Genomic DNA, 21,888 nt, shown 5'->3' with positions numbered 1-21,888 from the left:
AAATCTATACCTGGTCTCACATGTGGAAAATGTAGGTCAGATCCAGCATTCGAAGCAAGTGTGGTAGTGTCCATCCCTAGATGCATCATCCATGCAAGTTTGATCAAGTTACGGCTTATAGTTACTTAGGAATGGACCTGCTCCTAAAACTTTAATTTGGTCACTCATCTGGAAAATCTAGGTCTGATCCAGCATCCGAAGCAAGTTTGGTCGTGTCCATCCCTAGATGCATCATCCATGCAAGTTTGGTCCAGGTAGGGCTTATAGTTACTTGGGAATGGACCTGCTCCTAAAACTTTAACCTGGTCATTCATCTGGAAAATCTAGGTCAGATCCAGCATCCAAGCAAGTGTAGTAGTGTCCATCCCTAGATGCATCATCCATGCAATTTTAATCCAGGTAGGGCTTATAGTTACTTGGGAATGGACCTGCTCCTAAAACTTTAACCTGGTCACTCATCTGGAAAATCTAGGTCAGATCCAGCATCGGAAGCATGTGTGGTAGTGTCCATCCCTAGATGCATCATCCATGCAAGTTTGGTCCAGGTAGGGCTTATAGTTACTTGGGAATGGACCTGCTCCTAAAACTTTAACCTGGTCACTCATCCGGAAAATCTAGGTCAGATCCAGCATCCGAAGCAAGTGTGGTAGTGTCCATCCCTAGATGCATCATCCATGCAATTTTAATCCAGGTAGGGCTTATAGTTACTTAGGAATGGACCTGCTCCTAAAACTTTAACTTGGTCACTCATCTGGAAAATCTAGGTCTGATCCAGCATCCGAAGCAAGTTTGGTAGTGTCCATCCCTAGATGCATCATCCATGCAAGTTTGGTCCAGGTAGGGCTTATAGTTACTTGGGAATGGACCTGCTCCTAAAACTTTAACCTGGTCACTCATCTGGAAAATCTAGGTCAGATCCAGCATCCAAGCAAGTGTAGTAGTGTCCATCCCTACATGCATCATCCATGCAAGTTTGGTCCAGGTAGGGCTTATAGTTACTTGGGAATGGACCTGCTCCTAAAACTTTAACCTGGTCACTCATCTGGAAAATCTAGGTCAGATCCAGCATCCGAAGCATGTGTGGTAGTGTCCATCCCTAGATGCATCATCCATGCAAGTTTGGTCCAGGTAGGGCTTATAGTTACTTGGGAATGGACCTGCTCCTAAAACTTTAACCTGGTCACTCATCCGGAAAATCTAGGTCAGATCCAGCATCCGAAGCAAGTGTGGTAGTGTCCATCCCTAGATGCATCATCCATGCAATTTTAATCCAGGTAGGGCTTATAGTTACTTAGGAATGGACCTGCTCCTAAAACTTTAACCTGGTCACTCATCTGGAAAATCTAGGTCAGATCCAGCATCCGAAGCAAGTTTGGTAGTGTCCATCCCTAGATGCATCATCCATGCAAGTTTGGTCCAGGTAGGGCTTATAGTTACTTGGGAATGGGACTTGCTCCTAAAACTTTAACCTGGGACGCCGACGCTAACGCCGACGCCGACACCGACGCCGACGCCGACGCCGGGGGTATAGCATAAGCTCATCTCGACTTCGTCGAGGTGAGCTAAAAACTTGCCATACAAAATTATGTTTAATATAAAGATATATATGCATGATGAAGCTGATTGTCATTGTTTTGAATTGGACGATATAATTATTATAGACAACAATTTATGTTGGTTTGTGATTAATTGTTTTGCTTTAACATCATGTGTAATAAAAACTGATCATTCGGTGAACACAGGGTCGTCTTCTGTGAGATAATGGTAGGAGAGTGAACGAGTGTCCTCCATTAAATCTATGTTATTATATGGTCAATTTACACCCTCTAATGTTTCTCCACTGCTTCAAGTGACTCACAGTGTGTCACTGATTGCAAACAAGAAAAATTTAAAATCTTTAAAAGGTCGACGACATGAGTACCAAACCTCTAAATGACCGACCTCTTATTGGTCTTGATGCTTTCTTCTAATCTTGCTCCAAATGCTTAGTCCTGTAGCAAGCTTGTTTGTGCACGTCATCATATTATAGCACTGCATATCTACATGTATATGTGGCAAGACCCGCAAGACAAATGGGTAGTTCACCCTTTTCACTGACAATTTCGTCGAGACATTCCATCGTTTTGCGTTAAGCGATCGTATCTTCCGAGCTGCACGAATTTATATACCCTTCGTGGATCATGTGATTCATAAAGCTTTCTAGAGTCCAAGCAGCAGTCTCTAGATCCTCATAGGCCTAGCTACAAATCGTCACGATATTTGTTTTGAACATACACTGTATTTTATTGACAATCAAAAGGATCAGAAATAAGTTCCATCAACTTACTGTAGTAGTGGCCTTTAGTGAAGAATAACACCACTTATGGGTTCATCATTTATTATTAAATACTTCAGTGTTGATATGGATGGACTCAATGATAATATAATAGTTGTAGTTATAGTTTAAAGCCCTGTAATAGGAATAAACAATATTGAGGATAAAAAATCAACAATAAACTTGCAAGGGAATATATATAATACAAGAAGGATAACTCTTGCTATCTTCTTAAAGTTTAAAGTACTTTACAAGTTATTTCCCTTGACTGCATTAAAAATATATTAAAAACATTAATTCTGATAATGAATATTATGCATATACAATATTACTCCATAAATATATACATTTCAATGCAACTATTTCACATTACATTTATCTATGATAAAAGTATTATATTTCATATGCTTATCAATTAATCACCTGTTTATGGAACAAGGCTTAAACTCAATAAGCTGCCTGAATCAAGTCTCGGGTATACTACATATCAACTGTAAATAATAATTTAACTATATAACTTCAGAATCAATATTTAGATCCCATCAATGAAATTGATAACTGATATTTATAAATTACTAAGGTCGAATGATAAAAGTAAAAGAAATAAACTTGATAATCAAATCAATTGAATTTACTCATGAAAGATAGAAAATGCATAAATTAGATAATTTACAGAAAATATTAAATCAGATATTAATCAAGATAATAAAATATAGAGTGCACTTACTATCTGTCAGTACATCTTTCAGGTCAGTCAGGATAATTCAAATATGGCAGACTTCACATAGATACAGTCACTACATAATTATATAAGAACTTTCCTCTAAGGAATCTAACTTTCTAATGAACAAAGGCAGTTCACCAAAAGCGGGAAAATATATATAGTAAATCTATTGGTTCTTCAAACCACATGACATGTATCACATGTCTGAAAATGACCACATAGGTAAAATAGCCATAGGCATTAAATACCAAAAAGTCATTAATTGAAGAAGTCAACTAATGATCAATGAATAGCACAATAAAAGAACCAAGGGAGAATAGGGCAATACAGGAATGTGTATCCAATTGTGTTTCAACTAAATATATACAAAATGATGATGATGTAGATGATGATCAAGTGAAATAATCATAAAACAACAAGACACACAATATACCTTTAGTATCATTTATTAATCATAAATATATTGAAAATATCACCCTATTACACTCTCCCCCTGCTCGAGAATGATGTCCCATCATTCAAAAAATTGTCATAAAAATATTTGAATTCAGCAAATTGTCATAAAAATACTTGTCAAAGTATACAGTCCTATTTGTATTTGACTTATGTATCAACTAAAAGCTTTAAAATACTATCTACAATTTTATGTTCATGACCTTTAAAAATAGAATTGTTAGAAGTATTCATTAAATACTCTGCCTTTAACCTCCAATCGGGTTGACTCTCTGTTGAGTGTTGGTTCACGACAAAATCCCCTGATGTCATCCACTTTGGCTTTGCTTTTAATCTTGCTGATCTTCTTGTCTGGGGCACTGGCGTCTTGACCCGGGTATCTTCATCACTTTCACTATCAGGACTCTCATGTGTTTCATCCAGATCCTGGATATCTTCCTGACCAGCCGGCTGTTTTTCCTCTGTTGATGCATCTTCATCTGTCTGTGATACAGATGGAGTTGGGTCAGTTTTCTGTGGTTCCTGGGTAGATGCATGGACATCATCAGCATCAGTGCCAGGGTTCATCTCCCCATTAACTCTTCTTGTGCTTATGATGATGTGGGGTATTCCTACATCATGTTCACTGTCTGAATCAGAATTCTCGACATCAGGCTCAGTTGTGGTAAGTACTGGCTCTTGAGCTACTTTAGCTACTGACTTCCTTCTCCTTGGCTTTGGTTTTGGTGCAATGTTGACTCTGTCCTCTGGGATGAAAGATATTGGTAGCAGAAGATTTCTATGTAGTGTTCGTATCTTCCCTGTACCATCTTCCTTCTGGACTCTGTATACAGGAATATCTGGGTTTGGTTGAGATAATACTATGTATGGCTCACTTTCCCATTTATCAGCTATTTTATGTCTGCCATCGTATGCTACTATCTTCACTAATGTTCTGTCTCCTTTGGAAAGAATAGCTCCTCGAATTTTCCTATCATAATACGTCTTCTGTTTTCCTTGGGAATCTTTCAGATACTGCTGAGCCAGTTTATAGGATGTGTCTAGTTTATCTCGCAACTTCTTGATGTACTGGGGCATACTTTCACGGTCTTCGTATGGATTGGTTCTAAATACCAAATCTATCGGTAACCTAGGCTCTCTTCCATACATCAAAAAGAAAGGTGAATGTCCTGTTGAAGACTGTTTCATACAATTATAAGCATGTACTATGGGACCTATGTGTTGTTTCCAATCATGTTTCTGATCTGGTCTTAATGTTCCCAACATCTTAAGGAGAGTGCGATTGAACCTCTCGCATAGCCCATTTCCCATAGGATGGTAAGGAGTTGTGCGTGATTTGGTAATGCCGATAAGTTCACAAAGTTCTTTGATTAAGTTACTCTCGAAATTTGCTCCTTGGTCTGTGTGGATTTTCTTGGGAATACCATAATGTAGAATGAAGTTGTTGAAAAGAATCTGAGCTGTTGTTTTGGCTGTTTGGTTTTTCGTTGGGTAGGCTTGAGCGTATCTGGTGAAATGGTCAGTTATAACTAGTACATTTTCATATCCACCTTTTGATGTTTCCAAAGTCAAGAAATCCAGACATACTAGTTCCATTGGTTGAAATGTAGTTATATTTATAAGAGGTGCTCTTTGATTGTCTGGTGATTTTCTGAAGACACATCTACTGCATTTTTGAATATAATCCTCAATATCAGCAGTCATTCTGGGCCAAAAGAATCTATCCTGGACTAATGATACAGTCTTGTCTCTGCCAGGATGACCCATCTCATCATGAAGTGACCTCATAACTGTTTGTATGCACTTTGATGGTAAAAGCAGTTGATATTTCCTGATGTTGTCTAAAAAAACTTCTCTGTAGATAGTCTCATTGATGATTCGAAGTTTATCAAAGTTCCTGTAGATGGTCATATGGTCTGGATTAAATGGTATCTCATTCCTTGATGGTTTAGTGTTGCTTCTAATGAAAGGAATCCAATAACTCAAAATGGGATCCTTGTACTGAGCAGTCATGACATCAAAGTGTTTATCTACTTGGGGTAATGGTTGGTCAATCACAGCATCACTTGACATTGTAAAACATTCGGCATATGGAGACACTTCAATAGCATTGCAAATAGACTGTATTGAATCACTGGTGATGCATGCTTCTTCATTGCTAGGGAGTCCAGGTAAACGGCTTAATGCATCTGCATCTCTATTTGACTTTCCAGGGCGGTAGATGATGTCAAAGTTGTATGATGCTAAGCTGGCAACCCATCGCTGACTAGTGGCATCTAAATGTGCTGTAGATAAAACGTACGTAAGAGGGTTGTTATCAGTGTAGACTCTGAAAGTTTGTCCATAGAGATATTCTTTAAACTTGTCACAAATACTCCACTTCAAGGCAAGAAATTCCAGCTTATGGACAGGATAATTCTTTTCTGACTTACTGAGACCTCTGCTTGCATAGGCAATAACTCGCTTTTGGCCTTCTTGTTCCTGATATAGGACTGCTCCTAATCCTGAAAGAGAGGCGTCTGTATGAAGTTCAAAAGGTTTTTCATAGTCAGGGTATCCTAATATAGGTGGTGATGATAAATGGGTTTTAAGTTGCTGGAATGCCTTCTCTTGTTCTGTACCCCATTTCCAGGAAGGTGGTGCTTTAGAATTCTTTCTACTCTTTTGTGATGTTGGTGGCATCAATTCGTTAAGTGGCTTTGCTATCTTTGTGAAATCCTTGATGAAGCGGCGGTAGTAGCCTATAAATCCAATGAACTGTCTAACTTCATCTGGCTTAGTTGGTCTGGGCCAGTTCAGGACTTTATCTATCTTATCTGGATCTGGTTCTATCCCTTCTTTTGAAACCACATGTCCAACATATTTCACTCTGTCCATGAAAAAAGCACACTTCTTCGGTGAAAGTTTTAAGTTGTTTTCCCTGATGCACTGAAATACCTTCTCTAATCTCTCTATGTGTTCTTCAAATGTTCTTGAAAATATAATTAAATCATCCAAATAGATGTAACAAATGCTAAGATGTAAGTTGCCTAGACAATCCTCCATTAATCTTTGGTATGTCGCTGGGGCGTTGGCCAATCCAAACGGCATCCTATTGTATTCAAAAAATCCAAGTGGTCCCACGGTAAACGCTGTTCTCTGCTTATGATCTTCTTTAACCTCAACTTGATGGTATCCACTCTTCATGTCTAGGACTGAAAAATATGTATTGCCTCCTAATGAATCCAATATTTCTTCAATTCTGGGTAGTGCATAGGCATCTCTTACAGTTCTGGAGTTAAGTTGTCTATAATCTACACACATACGTAACTCTCCGTTCTTCTTTCTACATAATACTACGTTGCTGGTCCATGGTGATTCTGACCGTCTTATGATTCCAGCTGTCAGTAACTGTTGTAAATGGTTACGAACTTCTTGAAACATTGATGGAGGAATACGTCTGTGCTTCTGTTTGAACGGTGTCTCGTCATTCAGATGTATCTTATGCTGAACTCTGATACTATGGCCTATGTCACTTTCACTTGTTGAAAATATGTCTTTGTTGTTCTTTAATACTTTGTAGGATTCTTGAAGTTGATCATGGGACAGGAATTTATTAGAGATTTTTAGTGAGTCCATTATTTTGTCTGGTGGGGATACTTCGGTGAGTGCATCATCACTGGCTTGTACTTCCTCGATCATCACTGGTTGTAGTTCACATAAAAGTCCTCTAGGTGGAATCCTAACAGTTCTTGTTGTCACATTACTAATGTTGACTTCCACTAGATTACTATCTTGGTATTTGTATTGAACTAAAGATGGTGTGATGTCAAGGTCATCTGGTATCACAGATCCATTAGTTGCTTGTAATATGGCACAAACAGGATGGTATGGTATTTGATGATCTATGTATCCAGATATTATAACTTCCTTATTTGGTGGAATGATGATACTGTGTTCTTCAGCTGATTTTACTACACCCAGTCTATGTCTGTTGCGATTTAGTTCTTTTTCCCTAATGGCTATACATCGGAATGCTAAATACCAGGGTGTTGTCATTCTGGTTTGCTGTAAAAATCTGTTTCCTCTTTGTTCCTGTACAGATGCCATCATACTTTGAATAAAATTTGTGCCTATTATCGCAGGAACTTTCTGACTATATTCTGTTGTTGGAACCACCAACATCAAACATTCATGGTCAGTTGTCGCATCTATATCTGTTGTTTTGATGTTAACTTTCACATATCCTAGATATGGCATAACTCCACCATCAGCACATCTGATCTTAAGTATATCATCTAGAGGTAATATTTGTAGATCACGCAAGTAAGTCTCATAAAAATCTGTGTTGATGGTACACACTGTGGCACCAGTATCCAATAAGGCAGTTGTTTCCACACCATTGATATTAATGTGTATTAAACTTTGTTCTCCCATCAGTCCCGGTATTGTTTCTGGATGATTTCTGAGGCTCTGTGTTCCATGTTCCTGGCCTAGTGTTTGCCTCTCAACGCCGGCCATGGTGAGTTTAAAGGTTGTTTCATATGGTCTGTCTTTATCCTGCATCCAAATTGGATATGTCCTTCTTGACCACATCGAAAACATATGGGCAAACCATTTGGTCCAACTGGGTTAGGTTTATTTCCTTGGAGTCGCTGTGTGTTATAAACTCCTCTTTGACCTCTGTATGATCCTTGACCTCTATTTGAACCTTGACCCCTGTATGTTCCTCGTCCTTGTGGTCTAAACTGAAGTTGATGTGGCGCAGACTGTCCATAATATGGATTTTCTTTATCTCCACTGAAGTTATCTTTCCTAATGAATTGTTGTGGTCTGCTGTATCTCTCATCCTTCAGTTGCTGTACCTCAGCTGTCAGCTTCTGTAACATTCCTTTGACTTCATCCATTTCAGATATGGGCTTGTCTGTATGTATTGCACTCATCACATTTGAATCCTTACTTGCTTTAACTTGTGCCTTTTTCCGATGATCATGATCCTCTTCAATAGCTCTCAGTTCTGATCTCAGTTCATCAAAGGATAAAAATTTGTCATGTATGTATCCTGATGCATCCTTCAAATCAGGTCGAAGTCCTTCCCAGAAAGCATGACACAACATGTCGTCCACTTTTTCTGCTTCTACTTCTTCTCGGAGGACTGCTTTATTGATGATGTTTTCAAGCCGACAACCCCACTCTGATACAGTCTCATTAGGTTCTTGTTCTGCACTGTAGAATTTTCCTAGTATTTTTTGGCTGCTTTCAATGGTATCATAAATAGAGTTCATCTTGAGTATAATAGTGTCAATGGTTGCACTAGGACCCAGTCTCATGATCACATTAGCAGCTTCTCCCTTCACTGATCTTCTAATTGCTTGTAGGATTTGGTCTTCTCTGTATACTTTCTCTTTAGCAAGGCACTGGATTTCGTAACGCCATAGTTCATAGGATGTTTCACATTTCGATGAACCAGAGAATGTTGAAATTTTGGGAAATCCTGTGTAGTGCTTTATAACGTCAGTCTGAATTTCAGTTTTCACTGTAGGTACTGTAGGTGATTCAGCACTAGCAAATCCTTGTAGCCATGCTTGAAGATCCTGAGGTGTATCTGCCTTGGGTTTCAACTTCAAGGCTTTAAAAGAACTGATAATGTTCTTTGCTTCTTCTTCTGTAATATCTGCCATGATGAATTTTTCCAAGAATACACAATCCTAGAATGAATTTGAATTTCCAATGTAGTGATTCACTTCAAAATTTCACTCACATGTATCACTTGAATTGAATTCAATATATTTCACTGATTTCACTATTTCAAAATTTCACTTTTCACATCACAAAATGGATTGTGTCACTTTGATTCACATTACGTATACAATATACATGCTACAATATAATAGAAAGTTTGTTTTGAATATACCTGCCAGTAAGTCAAACTAACATTTTTTAAAAAATCAAAATGAAATATGCTTGAAAAAAAAATAAAAAAATAGAAATGTAGAATAATATGCCAAATGAACAGAAAAATAAATATCACCAATGTAAACAATGCAATTTCAGAGAAACTTTTGAAAATTTAAATTTTTATCAAATTATACAAAAAATATAAATATAAATGTCACAGATAAAAAATAAATGGAATTTCCAAAAAATTTAATTACATAACAAAAATTTCAAAATAAATCACATATCCCAATTAATCAATTTCCAATGAATTCACTCTTAGTTTAAATACCAATCAATACAATATTCTAATTGAGAGCAATGAAATTTAAATTTAAAAAATCAAAATAAAATAATTTCAATTCAAGTAATTTTATAGAAAGAAAAATCAATTTATGTAACTCAAAAAGAAAAAAAAAATAATAAAAGAGATGTCAAAAAAAATTAAAGAAACTTTAATAAGTAACTGATGAATATATCAAAATTACTCTGAATAAAGGGCAATAACTCTAGTTCACTGTAATTTGGTCTACATTATGTATACAAAATAGAAACAAACAACAATAGAAAAATGTTCAAAAGGCAATGACAACAAAATGAATATATATACACAATAAAATTAAATACAATGAATCAAATGAAAATGAAAAATGAGCAGATGAAATAATAAAATAATGGCAGTCTTATTCAAATATACTATCTATATAGTGAGCAGGTGAGGGAGATACTCAATCTTTACTGTACCCAATGCAAAAAATTCAGTATACTTTGATATTCACTTCAAATATTAACTACGACAGACAGACGGACATGTTATCTATAGCTACCCTTACTGTTGTCAAACACCTACAATATTTCACTTGATCAACATACGTACATGCGTGTATGTATGACCTATCATATACATGTGTGTCTTTATAATATGTACATGTACATGTAACTAAGAAGGGCATGGGGTGGGACCTTACCTGTACCTAGTATGTACATCTGCCACAGCTACCACAGCTCTATCAACATCTGTTCAGTCCAGTCAACAATTGTCAAATATAATAAAGCATGCAGTGCAGTGCAAAGTTGTTAGTAAAAGAGCAATTTTGAAAGAATTTCAATATGAAACTATATCAGTTACCAGTACAATAAGGACAGAGCACAAATGTTTTGTTTTCAATATACTTGTTCCTAATACATGTTTATATACAACAGATGATATAAATAATCTTATCTATATACTGGTTAGGTAAACAAGTGTTGTATGGTAGATTGTCTTACCAACCACTGGTGGAATAATGAATCACCACAGAGTCAATGCACACAGAAGTCACAATATAAAGTCACAGTTCACAGTGTTGATCACTAATGCATGTAGGGTAAATTAAGTCAGCAAGCACAAAACTGACACTGTTCACTATAGCTCTCGCAAGGAGAAAGGTAGATGTAGACCATCATTCATCAGCTTCATCTTGTGTAGGCATCGTCCATCATCAACAACCAACGTTGGGCGCCAAATGTAGTAGTGGCCTTTAGTGAAGAATAACACCACTTATGGGTTCATCATTTATTATTAAATACTTCAGTGTTGATATGGATGGACTCAATGATAATATAATAGTTGTAGTTATAGTTTAAAGCCCTGTAATAGGAATAAACAATATTGAGGATAAAAAATCAACAATAAACTTGCAAGGGAATATATATAATACAAGAAGGATAACTCTTGCTATCTTCTTAAAGTTTAAAGTACTTTACAAGTTATTTCCCTTGACTGCATTAAAAATATATTAAAAACATTAATTCTGATAATGAATATTATGCATATACAATATTACTCCATAAATATATACATTTCAATGCAACTATTTCACATTACATTTATCTATGATAAAAGTATTATATTTCATATGCTTATCAATTAATCACCTGTTTATGGAACAAGGCTTAAACTCAATAAGCTGCCTGAATCAAGTCTCGGGTATACTACATATCAACTGTAAATAATAATTTAACTATATAACTTCAGAATCAATATTTAGATCCCATCAATGAAATTGATAACTGATATTTATAAATTACTAAGGTCGAATGATAAAAGTAAAAGAAATAAACTTGATAATCAAATCAATTGAATTTACTCATGAAAGATAGAAAATGCATAAATTAGATAATTTACAGAAAATATTAAATCAGATATTAATCAAGATAATAAAATATAGAGTGCACTTACTATCTGTCAGTACATCTTTCAGGTCAGTCAGGATAATTCAAATATGGCAGACTTCACATAGATACAGTCACTACATAATTATATAAGAACTTTCCTCTAAGGAATCTAACTTTCTAATGAACAAAGGCAGTTCACCAAAAGCGGGAAAATATATATAGTAAATCTATTGGTTCTTCAAACCACATGACATGTATCACATGTCTGAAAATGACCACATAGGTAAAATAGCCATAGGCATTAAATACCAAAAAGTCATTAATTGAAGAAGTCAACTAATGATCAATGAATAGCACAATAAAAGAACCAAGGGAGAATAGGGCAATACAGGAATGTGTATCCAATTGTGTTTCAACTAAATATATACAAAATGATGATGATGTAGATGATGATCAAGTGAAATAATCATAAAACAACAAGACACACAATATACCTTTAGTATCATTTATTAATCATAAATATATTGAAAATATCACCCTATTACATTACTAGTTCCTCTCCTTAATATAACACATAATAATTGTCATGCAAAAAATATCAAAAACTTTAATTAAATAAAATAGTTACATTAATTAATATAGCTATTTTAACCTACAGGATTCATTTATGAACTAACAATTTGTATTTTTTTTCAAAAAAAAAAACGAAAAACAAAAAAAAAAAAAACGTCGACGAAAGTCTAGGCCTAGGCCAGTACGTGCCTGTAGAGAATAGGGCTTCCTGAGAATTGGTTATTTAGAAAAAAAACATACTTTGACCAATATACATTATTAGTTACTGTTATGATTATATGACGATGTCACAATGAAAACTACATATACATCTGAATGTTAAAAGGATAAATAATATTAAAATGATAATTAAAATGAACTTTGATAAAGAATACATCTGTACTTGTTTGTTTTTTTTTATTTCATAAAAATACGTTATTAAGAAATGAAATTGTCTCTTTCTTACAGTACTTAGTCTTAGATTAATTTATTACTTGTGGGACATTTATCACGCGTTTATCAGTATATCTTGTTTTGCTCTAGCTATAAATTGTATGTACCCAGTTATATTGAAATCGGACTAATAATATACTGCCATTGGAAAAGAATTTCATAGAATTTTTTGTTTTTAGTAACAATGGCAATCCCTTCATCGAAATAAAAAACTGATGGACAAAATTATGTAACTTATAGTGTTGTCTACTTGTGTACCTGGCATACTGAACATGGCCGTGGGAAACGGGGGAAGGGGGGGCGTGCCCCCAATAATTTTCCCGATATATAGATTACTGTAGTAAACATAGATACTGAATGCTTGTACTCCCTCAACAAAAACGTCTGGTGACTTTTTTATTTTATTTTGCTTGTCAAGGAATTTTTGGTAGTTGATGACCTTTTTTTTTTCTTTTTATTATTTATTTATTTTTATTTTTTTTTCCCTTGTCAGGGAATTTTCGGTAGTGTCCCCTCAACTGAAAATGTATGGCTGTGCCCCCCCCCCCCCCCCCCAATGAAATTATTTCCTACGGGCCTGCTGAACCAAAACTGTTGGGGGAGTGGCATTTAAAAAAAAAAACTGTTTACAGGACAGACTGGAAAACAGACGGACACATGGACGAAAGACACCTTACTTTGGTCTCTGACCAGTAGAGCAAATAAATAAGTAAGTAAATGAATACAGATAAATAAATAAATAAATAAATAAATAAATAAATAAATAAATAAATAAATAAATAATCCCTTTAGTATGCTTAGGCAAAGATTTTTTACATAGATGTAAATCATTCTTTATTTCAAGCACTGTAAACTCTTGTACTCCCTTAACAAACAAGGGGACAGAACACGTCAGACGAAATGAACAAGCGTCATTGACCTTATTTCGTGTACTTCCGGATATTTGTAAATAAACACTGTTTTGGGGTTTTATAAGAAGTTACAGAACATTACAAAATGCAGGGCGGGCCACCCTTGCCTCCAGGATGGGAGGCACGATGGGATCCTAACCAGGGCGCTTAGTATGTAGATAAGTATTTAAATATGCATGTTCATGTTAAAGACCACACATAAATATGCAGAGAAAATTCGAAATGATTGCGTATTCTTCTAAAATTTGGAGTAGTTACTACATATAAATCTGTTAGGCCTATTCTAATTAGTATATATATATATTAAGAAAAACACTTTTACTAAGTCTTAGTTGTTCTATAGAAGGCAGATGTAAACATATTGGTAAATTGTTCTGATAGTATCTAATATTATTCTCAATTCTGGACTTTTCCTTGCAGTTTTTTCATTGACCACAATACTAAAAAGACTACATGGATTGATCCAAGAGTTGCATTAGTATGTACTTGCATGCATATTTTTTTTATTATTATCCTGCAGCATTTGTTTAAATTGCAAAGTTAATATTACTGTTACATATCTGCAACTGTTGAATTGAAGCAGTACTGAGACTAATTTGTATTTTGATTATTTGGTTACTTCTAGAATTTTTACAATTGGTTAATAACAAAAAAAAAATTATATACTTGATAGCAAGCTAATCAGCCCAAGCAACCACAATATGGAGGACAGCATGCTGCCGCAGCCCAGGTATTATTGAACTGGAGAAAGTTCAGTTTTCTTTTTGTGTTGTCTGTAGAGTGCTTTCTCCATTGTTGTTTCTCTTGATTGATTTTTATTCTTTTATTCACTGATATTACAATAATAATCTCTTAATTTTCTTTTTATTCAATTCTTAGACTTTTATTCCATCAATTAGAGATATGTAGCTAAATTTCAGTTTGTTTATTACACTATCTATCATTTGTTCTTCTGTTTTAGTTGATTTAATGATTGGTCACTTTTAACTTAGAGCTTAATCATGTTTTTTCCCCCAGCATCATAAGATGCACAGTTGAACTTTGATATCTTGAGCATTTATATAAAAAATACCATGGATATATGTTGAAATGAGTTGGAAGCGCCTACCATCTTTTCTTTAAGAATCTTAATCTCAATATTTCAAAATCTTTGGATATCTCTTAAATTCTCTTGGCCCCATATTGTTTGAGATAAAGAGGTTTGACTGAGCACATTTGATGTAAAGAGCAAAGATCACTTATGGCCTTATCTGATTATATAAAATTCTTCCAAATAAAAATCAATTAAAGCTTCAGTTACTTTGGAATCATTTTAATTCATGGGAGTCAATGTTCATGGGCAACAAAAATCTTACTGGTTTGTGAGAATGTAATTTTGTGGGTTCCTTTTTTATACCATTAATACAATGAAACAATACATTTTTAAAATAATTGTTTATTGGGGTGTAAATTTGTTGGTAAGAATGACCCACGGAATCAACAAGTATTAATTGGTCCCCAATGAATAGTGATGACAACACTTGAAATATCAAATGGACAAAAGTTGATATTTATTAGAAATGATGTAATTAGTTGACTAATCAATGTATAACACATCATTACTGGACCATTTTATGCATAAAGTGAACCTTGCTCTTTGTGTAAAATCAATTATTTATTAGCAGTTTTTGTACATGTACGTGTGTTTTTACTTACATTGTGGTTCTGTGGAACATCTAGTGTTTGTCAATGTCTCTCATATTTTTTTACATGCTAACATCCCTAAGGTCATAATAAATAAATTTTTATCTTTTATGTGCATCAAATCATTGTATGTATATCTGTTTTTATTTATTGCCTATTTTGCATATGATATCTCAGCATTGAACCTAGCCTTGAAGTAACTAAGAGTCAGAATAAACTCACATTAAATATTCTGTTCTTTCTATTATACTTATAAAATACATGAAGCTTTTGAACCAAGCATCTGTGCAAAGTCCTGCCACAAGAGAAATCCCGCTTAACACATATAACAGGGATGAACATAGAGACTTCAGCAAAGGGAGAGAACTCACAACATCCTTTCCTGTAATTTGCTTTTTCAATGTTTAAACTAAAATCGTCACCAATGGTTCATGTGACACTGTATTAAGATTTTGTTTTCAGAGAGCAAATGTTTGTAAAATCCTTGAAAGGAGAAGGATAAAATTTGAAAATGAACATGTGCAGATTTTTCTTGATCATTGTATGAAATTTATTATCTCTATCCCAGACTAAGCACCCACCACCAGACACAAATAATGCAAAGTTGGATGCTTCAATCAATGCCCTCATGAAGAGTCATCCTGGGGCCACGTATGACATGGTTAAAGATGTCCTAGTCAGGTATGATGTTGTGATATGTAGTGATAAAAAGGGCATTTTACTTATTCATCTTACATGTATGTATATATATGCATATATATTTTGCTGGGGATTTTCAGTAAAATGTTTTATTGTTCCATTCAAAACTGAACATCTATGATGAAACTGTAGCTTGACTAGTTAGTAATTATCCTAGAGGTATAGAAAAGTTGCACATGAACTTAAAACACGCTTTTAAAGTTTTAGATTTATTGAACTTTGAAACTTCCATTAATGTTTTGTTAATGTGTGTCAAGTTTTATTGAAATTTAACAAAAAATTAAGAAGGGGTTACATTTTGTAAGATTTCATTATCAAGTAGCTTATTGTATCTACAGTAAAACTTTAAACTCGGTCGTAAGGAAGTCACTGAAACATCATATTTTTCTTCCTTATGGCTGAGATTCTTTATATCCATATAACAACAAAGTAGGAAATTGGTTTCATTTAATGCAGCTGTGTTCTTTCTTTAGAGTTTCCAAGCCAGAAAAAAAGTTTTAAATGAAATTTATGGCATTAAAATTTAATTTTTGGTTTGGTCAAAGTTTTCACTTGATATAGATTATTTTCTATGTCAAGCAATGCCCTAGGCTCCATGATAATTTCTAAGTATGCCCCCCCCTTCCAATCCCTGAAAAATAATATTTTTGTTGTTTGCTTGTGATGCACAAATGCCCCCCCCCCCCCAAATAATAATAATAATCCAAACCTTTAAAGTATAATAAGCTTTTGGGCATGCAACAGCTAAACACACATCTATTACTTTATTTAAGCCTATTAAACCTACATGTATATTAATTCTTGATTTGAAAAATTTAACCAAAAATTTATACATACATATTATTTTGTTTCAATAATTGTCATGTGACTTTGTGAATTGTGTTGTTATCCTTTTTAAAAATGAATTGAACACAGATTTTTGAATATGATTAGTGCTTTTAATTATAGTAAAAATAAAGATTTCAGTAAAATGTTATTTAAAGTACGTAAAGTAAATGGTTTAAATGGTTGAATTTGGAAGTGAAAGAGTGCCCTCATAAAAAATTGTCATTGCATAATGTGCCCATTTAATTCTTGGATTACCATGGCCTTTTTAGGGTCTAGATTTAACACTAAGAATATAGTGCAAAATCTTCCATGGGATTCATAAATATTTTCTTATCACTGAGATTTCAATATAACAATCGAAGTTCTTTATAAGAAAGTTTTACTTTATGGCAACTGATTCATCAAAATTTTGAGCCAGTAAACAGAATTATTGGTCTTGATAGTCTGGTAATCCACTTGGGTGTCAAGTTTTATTGAAATAAGACCAAAACTATTAGAGAGTAGTATTTGAAAGATTTCCAGTTATACTGAAATCAGATTAAAAATGAAGGAGCTAGGATTAGCATTTTGGTACACATTTACAGGCAGGGAGATGGACACCAGACACCTTACCAATGCATAATTAATCTCTTTTAGTCTACAATCAGAAGAGTTAAATAAAAAATGATTTATTTTCTGCAGTGTTAACAACAATCACTCTAAGGCAAAAGAAACCTTGGAGTCTATGGGATACAAGCTGAAAACAACAGGGGGCACCTCATCTGGAAATCATTCCAGACAATCCTCAGCAAAACGGACGGAGCATAGGTCTCCAGCGAAAGAATCTTCACCTCCAAAAGAGACAATATCCGAAGATCAGAAGAAGAAAAGTATGTACAAATTAACAATAGCACAAATGTATGGCTACTATACACATGTATTTTTTCTTCCAGATTTTTGCAAATTTTAGGTACCTGTATTCTTTGTGTTTTCAGTAAAATTGCGAATAGCTGGGGCATTTTCTCATCTTGAAGCCAATGTAATTGAGATGGCATTAGATATCTGTCATTACAATGAAGGAAAATGTCGCACTTTACTGAAAGGCTGGGATGATAGGAAGAAGCCAGAAATGTGAGTATCTTGTACAATATATATTTACTTCTAATACATGCAAGTAGGCATACCTAGAAGGGAATCGATCACCAGATGTCATTAGATACTGTAAATGTGTGATTTTGCTTATGATAGTTTCCATGTTTTGTATAAAGGAGAATCCCTATTTGCTAGATTTTAAACTGAGAAATTTCCTTTAATTGATTTGAAATGCAAGTTAATTTTACAGCCCTGTCATTTTTGCTGCTTTAATTTGTGACACAAATAGTGAAAATATAGCTGTAGAAAAATTAAGACTTTATACAGTATAATATACATGTATATGTTGTTTTTTTTTTTTGAGAGAGAGTCCCATATAATTGGGTTTGTACTTGATTTCATTTGCTACAGAGTATTGACACCTGTGTTTAACATTCATTAATGAGAAATTTGAATAATAAGTAATAAATCAATTAATTATTCAGCAGAATTCATACCAGTGCACAAAGCATCTAAACAAAGCAAATCGCAGAAGACTTAGCTTGACCTCAAATGATTTTTTTTTATCTCTATTTTTTTTTTGTTCCAGAGGGGACAGATCTAAAACATCAGACTCTGGTAAGCTCATACAATTACTGAGTAGAAGCACTTTGAAATTTGCATGTATGTGTACGAAAGTTAAATGTTCATGTAAATGTCCTTTTTTTAGGATTCAGTGAATCCAGTTTCAGTAGACCAGCCACTACAGATCCAGTTGCTTTTGATATGGATGCTGGATTACCAGTCACCCTTGAGGCTGATCCAGAAAGGTAGATGCTTGTTTAGCAAAACAATTTTCAAAAATCTTGATTTCTATATACAGATTTGAATACTAGTAATATTAATATAAATGGGGATCTTTAATGTGAATTCATTATCCTTAAAAATAAAAACGATTTGTATTTGAAGCTCCATATCATCACCAAAGAAAAAAGGTTCTCCAAAGAAAACTGCAAAATCCCATCAGGAAAGGTCAAGGACAACAGATCAGGGAAGGTCAAGGACAACAGATCAGGGAAGGTCAAGGACACCAGATCAGCGACCTTCATCATTAAGGGCACCACACCAAAGAGCTAAACATGCAAAAAAGTAAGATCTTAGTTTTAATATATAAAAATGATAAAGAATATGCTGTTTCCATTAACTTATTTAAAAAAACATGACTATTCCTTAATATTAGATTTACTTAAGTTTACAAATTTACAAAAAATTACAAGATTTTTCCTTTGTTTAAATGTTGTTTTAAGTAATCACATACTATGACAGTAAAATTAAGTATTACTACATGTAGCATTCATATCATGAATTCTTGCATATAAAGATGTCTTTTTTCCACCAAGTACAGTACTGTAGGCAAGGCTTGCTTAGTATCTTTGGATATTTAAATAAATTAAGGAACAAATGTCAGACAGAAAAAAAAGGAAACTAAGGAGCACATATTGTGGAACCTTTTTCTCTCTTCACAAAACGGAGTATCTTCAAGGTTTATGTGCATTGTTACTTCACTGATCATGGCAACCAATTTTAAAATGCTAACTAGGGGTTCTCTGACATATTAGAGAAACAAACTATTAAAGATTCACTGGATTAGAGTGACAGAACATATAGCTGAAAGAAGAAAAACAAATTATTTAGCTGTTTAAAATGCAACAAAGACATTTTTTATCATGAGATTTACCATTTACTGTCATTATTTCAAAATAAATGCAGTGTCAAGTAATTGTGGCTATAAACTAAAAAAAATTCATTACCATGAGACTGCTTGATACCATATTTTTCATACGACTTGTGATGTTGTTTTAGGAGTAAACACAAGGAATCTTTGGTGGCCAGACATCCACACACAGTTTCAGAGTATAAAACAGCTGCCATTGGTCCTAATCCAGAACTAAGGAAAGGCCCAGATGAGTCCCTTCTCATGTAAGATACACAATGATAATTTCATTGGAATAATGCTAGAATTATTAGGGCCCCACAAGGATTTGCAGGTGCCCTTTCTGTCATTCTGTCTGTCTCATTTTACCCATTCAAAAATTTTTCTATTTTTTCCCTAATGATTTTTTAATAAGATTATGTCCTGTTTTCCTATAGCTATTGATAGATACTTGTATAATATTTTTTTATATTTTAAAGTTTGAAGTTTATAGTAGGTCATCAACAAAAGAAATGGTAAGATCAAACAATGTTGATGCAGATTCACAAACAGTCAATGAATGGGTCAGTTCTGTCTTCACAATTACACTTGATGATCAAAACCGCAATATTAAGAGATGATAATAATGGAACGTACTTTACTGATAGTTGAACAAAGCTGACTATATTTTGATTATTTCACACCTGAATATATATCTTTTTTATTGGCAGACAAAACTACATAGCGGCTGTGGGTCCTAACCCAGAACTAAGACATGGCCCTGATCCCACGCGGTTAGGAAACAGAGTGGTGGCCATGGGACCCAATCCAGACCTGGTTCACGGCCCTATGTACCTCCAGGATCCTCGTAGGCTGATAGCTGTATAATGTGGTCGGAGGCTGATAGCTGTATAAGGTGGCAGGCCTAGGAATAACCAGGAAGTAAAACAACTGAGAATGTGATGGAATGGAATTCCTGAGAAGCTCTTGTTTTGAAGTTCAATCTTGTATGCTCTCTTTTTATGAAAACTGAGGGGAAAATGCTAATATATTGTTGTTTTAAAACTTTTTTTTCAATATTTTTAATAATGAGAACTTTTTAATGAGTCTAACTTGTAGTTCGTATATAGGAAATAGAAGTATCTAATTAAATAGTCTGTGAAGACTTCATGTACTTGTATACATTAATTGTAGAAACAGTTGGATTTAAAGATAATCCTTGTATCCAAGTGAGATGGAATGTTTCTCTTCTTAAATGAGAGTTTGTCTACCTGTACACCAATTTAAAAAAAAACACTTACATGTACACTATACATGTACATATTATACTTAGATTGTTTGAATTCGGCATGCCTTATCTCCCTCTTTCATGTACATTTGTAAATGTACAATGTAGCTAGTTTCCAGTTTTCATGTCCAGCTGATGACGTTCATTTTTTTTCTGTGCAATTCATTGAAACTCTTGAATGTTGTATCACTATAATTGCAATGTATTCTTTAGACTTTTTATGAAAAAAACTAATAAATACATAAAATGATACCGTGTAAATTCAAGTTTGTTCAAATCATGACCCCTGGGGGAAGAGTGGGACCACTTTGGGTGATCAAAGACTTAGCTTACATGGGAATATATAGGAAAAATTGTTTTTAAAAAAATCTTCTTTTTAAGAACAGCAATGCAATGATCATGCATCCTCAGGTAGTGTAGATTCAAGTTTGTTCAAGTCATGACTCTTTGGAATAGGTAGAGGCCTCAATGAATGATCAAAGTTTTACATAAGAAAATAAACATATAAGAAAACTCTAAAAAGCAACAAAGCCATGGTATTGAAATGAAAGCATCCTGAGATAGGATAGATTCATGCTTGTTCAAATCATGACCCTCAGGGTTAGGGTGGGGTCACAGTGGCTCCACCCTACACACTACCCTGTAAAATTTTCACATGAATACATGTACCGGGTATATAGAAAAAAAATTTCAAGAAAAGAAAAGCCATGATAAGTCATTTATATATGGAAGTATCCTCAGGTAATTTAGATTAATGTTTTCAAATCATGATCCAAGGGGTAAAGGTGGGGCCACAATGGGTGGTCAGAGTTTTTCCTAGGATTATATATTAGGAAAAAAATCCCAAAGCAAAGCCATATTTGTCATATTGATTTGGAAGTATCAAGTAGTGAAGATTCATGTTTATTCAAATTATGACCCCTGGGGGATAGGATGGGGCCACAATGAAGGATCAAAGTTTTACATAGGAATATTTAAGAAAAATTTCTAAAAATCTATCCTCAGGTAGTGTAGATTCGAGTTTGTTCAAATCATGACCCTGTTGGGTAGGATGGGGCCCACAATAAGTGATGATGATATAAGTTTTACATAGGAATATATAGGGGAAAAAAAATGTGATGAAGAAAAAAGGCCATAGTGACTCAGGTGAGCATTGTGTCAACCAAA

General features: G+C 34.3%; 1 protein-coding gene across 2 annotated transcripts; it reads left to right on the top strand.

Annotated features, from left to right (window-relative positions):
* Nucleotides 1-13,537: 13,537 nt before the first annotated feature.
* On the top strand, nt 13,538-20,973 carry LOC133196306 (transcriptional coactivator YAP1-like). Of its 2 annotated transcripts, XM_061332214.1 has the most exons (12): nt 13,538-13,630; nt 13,901-13,958; nt 14,154-14,210; nt 15,431-15,547; nt 15,732-15,844; nt 17,372-17,559; nt 17,665-17,800; nt 18,351-18,379; nt 18,471-18,570; nt 18,710-18,889; nt 19,604-19,720; nt 20,165-20,973. In XM_061332214.1, the coding sequence occupies exons 1-12, from the start codon at nt 13,566-13,568 to the stop codon at nt 20,319-20,321; spliced, it is 1,317 nt and encodes a 438-aa protein (XP_061188198.1). In that variant the 5' UTR covers nt 13,538-13,565; the 3' UTR covers nt 20,322-20,973. The 2 variants fall into 2 exon arrangements, with proteins under 2 accessions (XP_061188198.1, XP_061188199.1); XM_061332215.1 differs by lacking the exon at nt 15,431-15,547.
* Nucleotides 20,974-21,888: the final 915 nt, after the last annotated feature.

This window comes from Saccostrea echinata, unplaced genomic scaffold (assembly GCF_033153115.1).
Source record: "Saccostrea echinata isolate AGI-Se365-2 ecotype Australia unplaced genomic scaffold, CSIRO_AGI_Sech_v1 ptg000030l, whole genome shotgun sequence".
NCBI lineage: Eukaryota > Metazoa > Mollusca > Bivalvia > Ostreida > Ostreidae > Saccostrea > Saccostrea echinata.
Note: the sequence above shows the minus strand (reverse complement) of the source record. Positions and strands in the feature narration are given on the sequence as shown.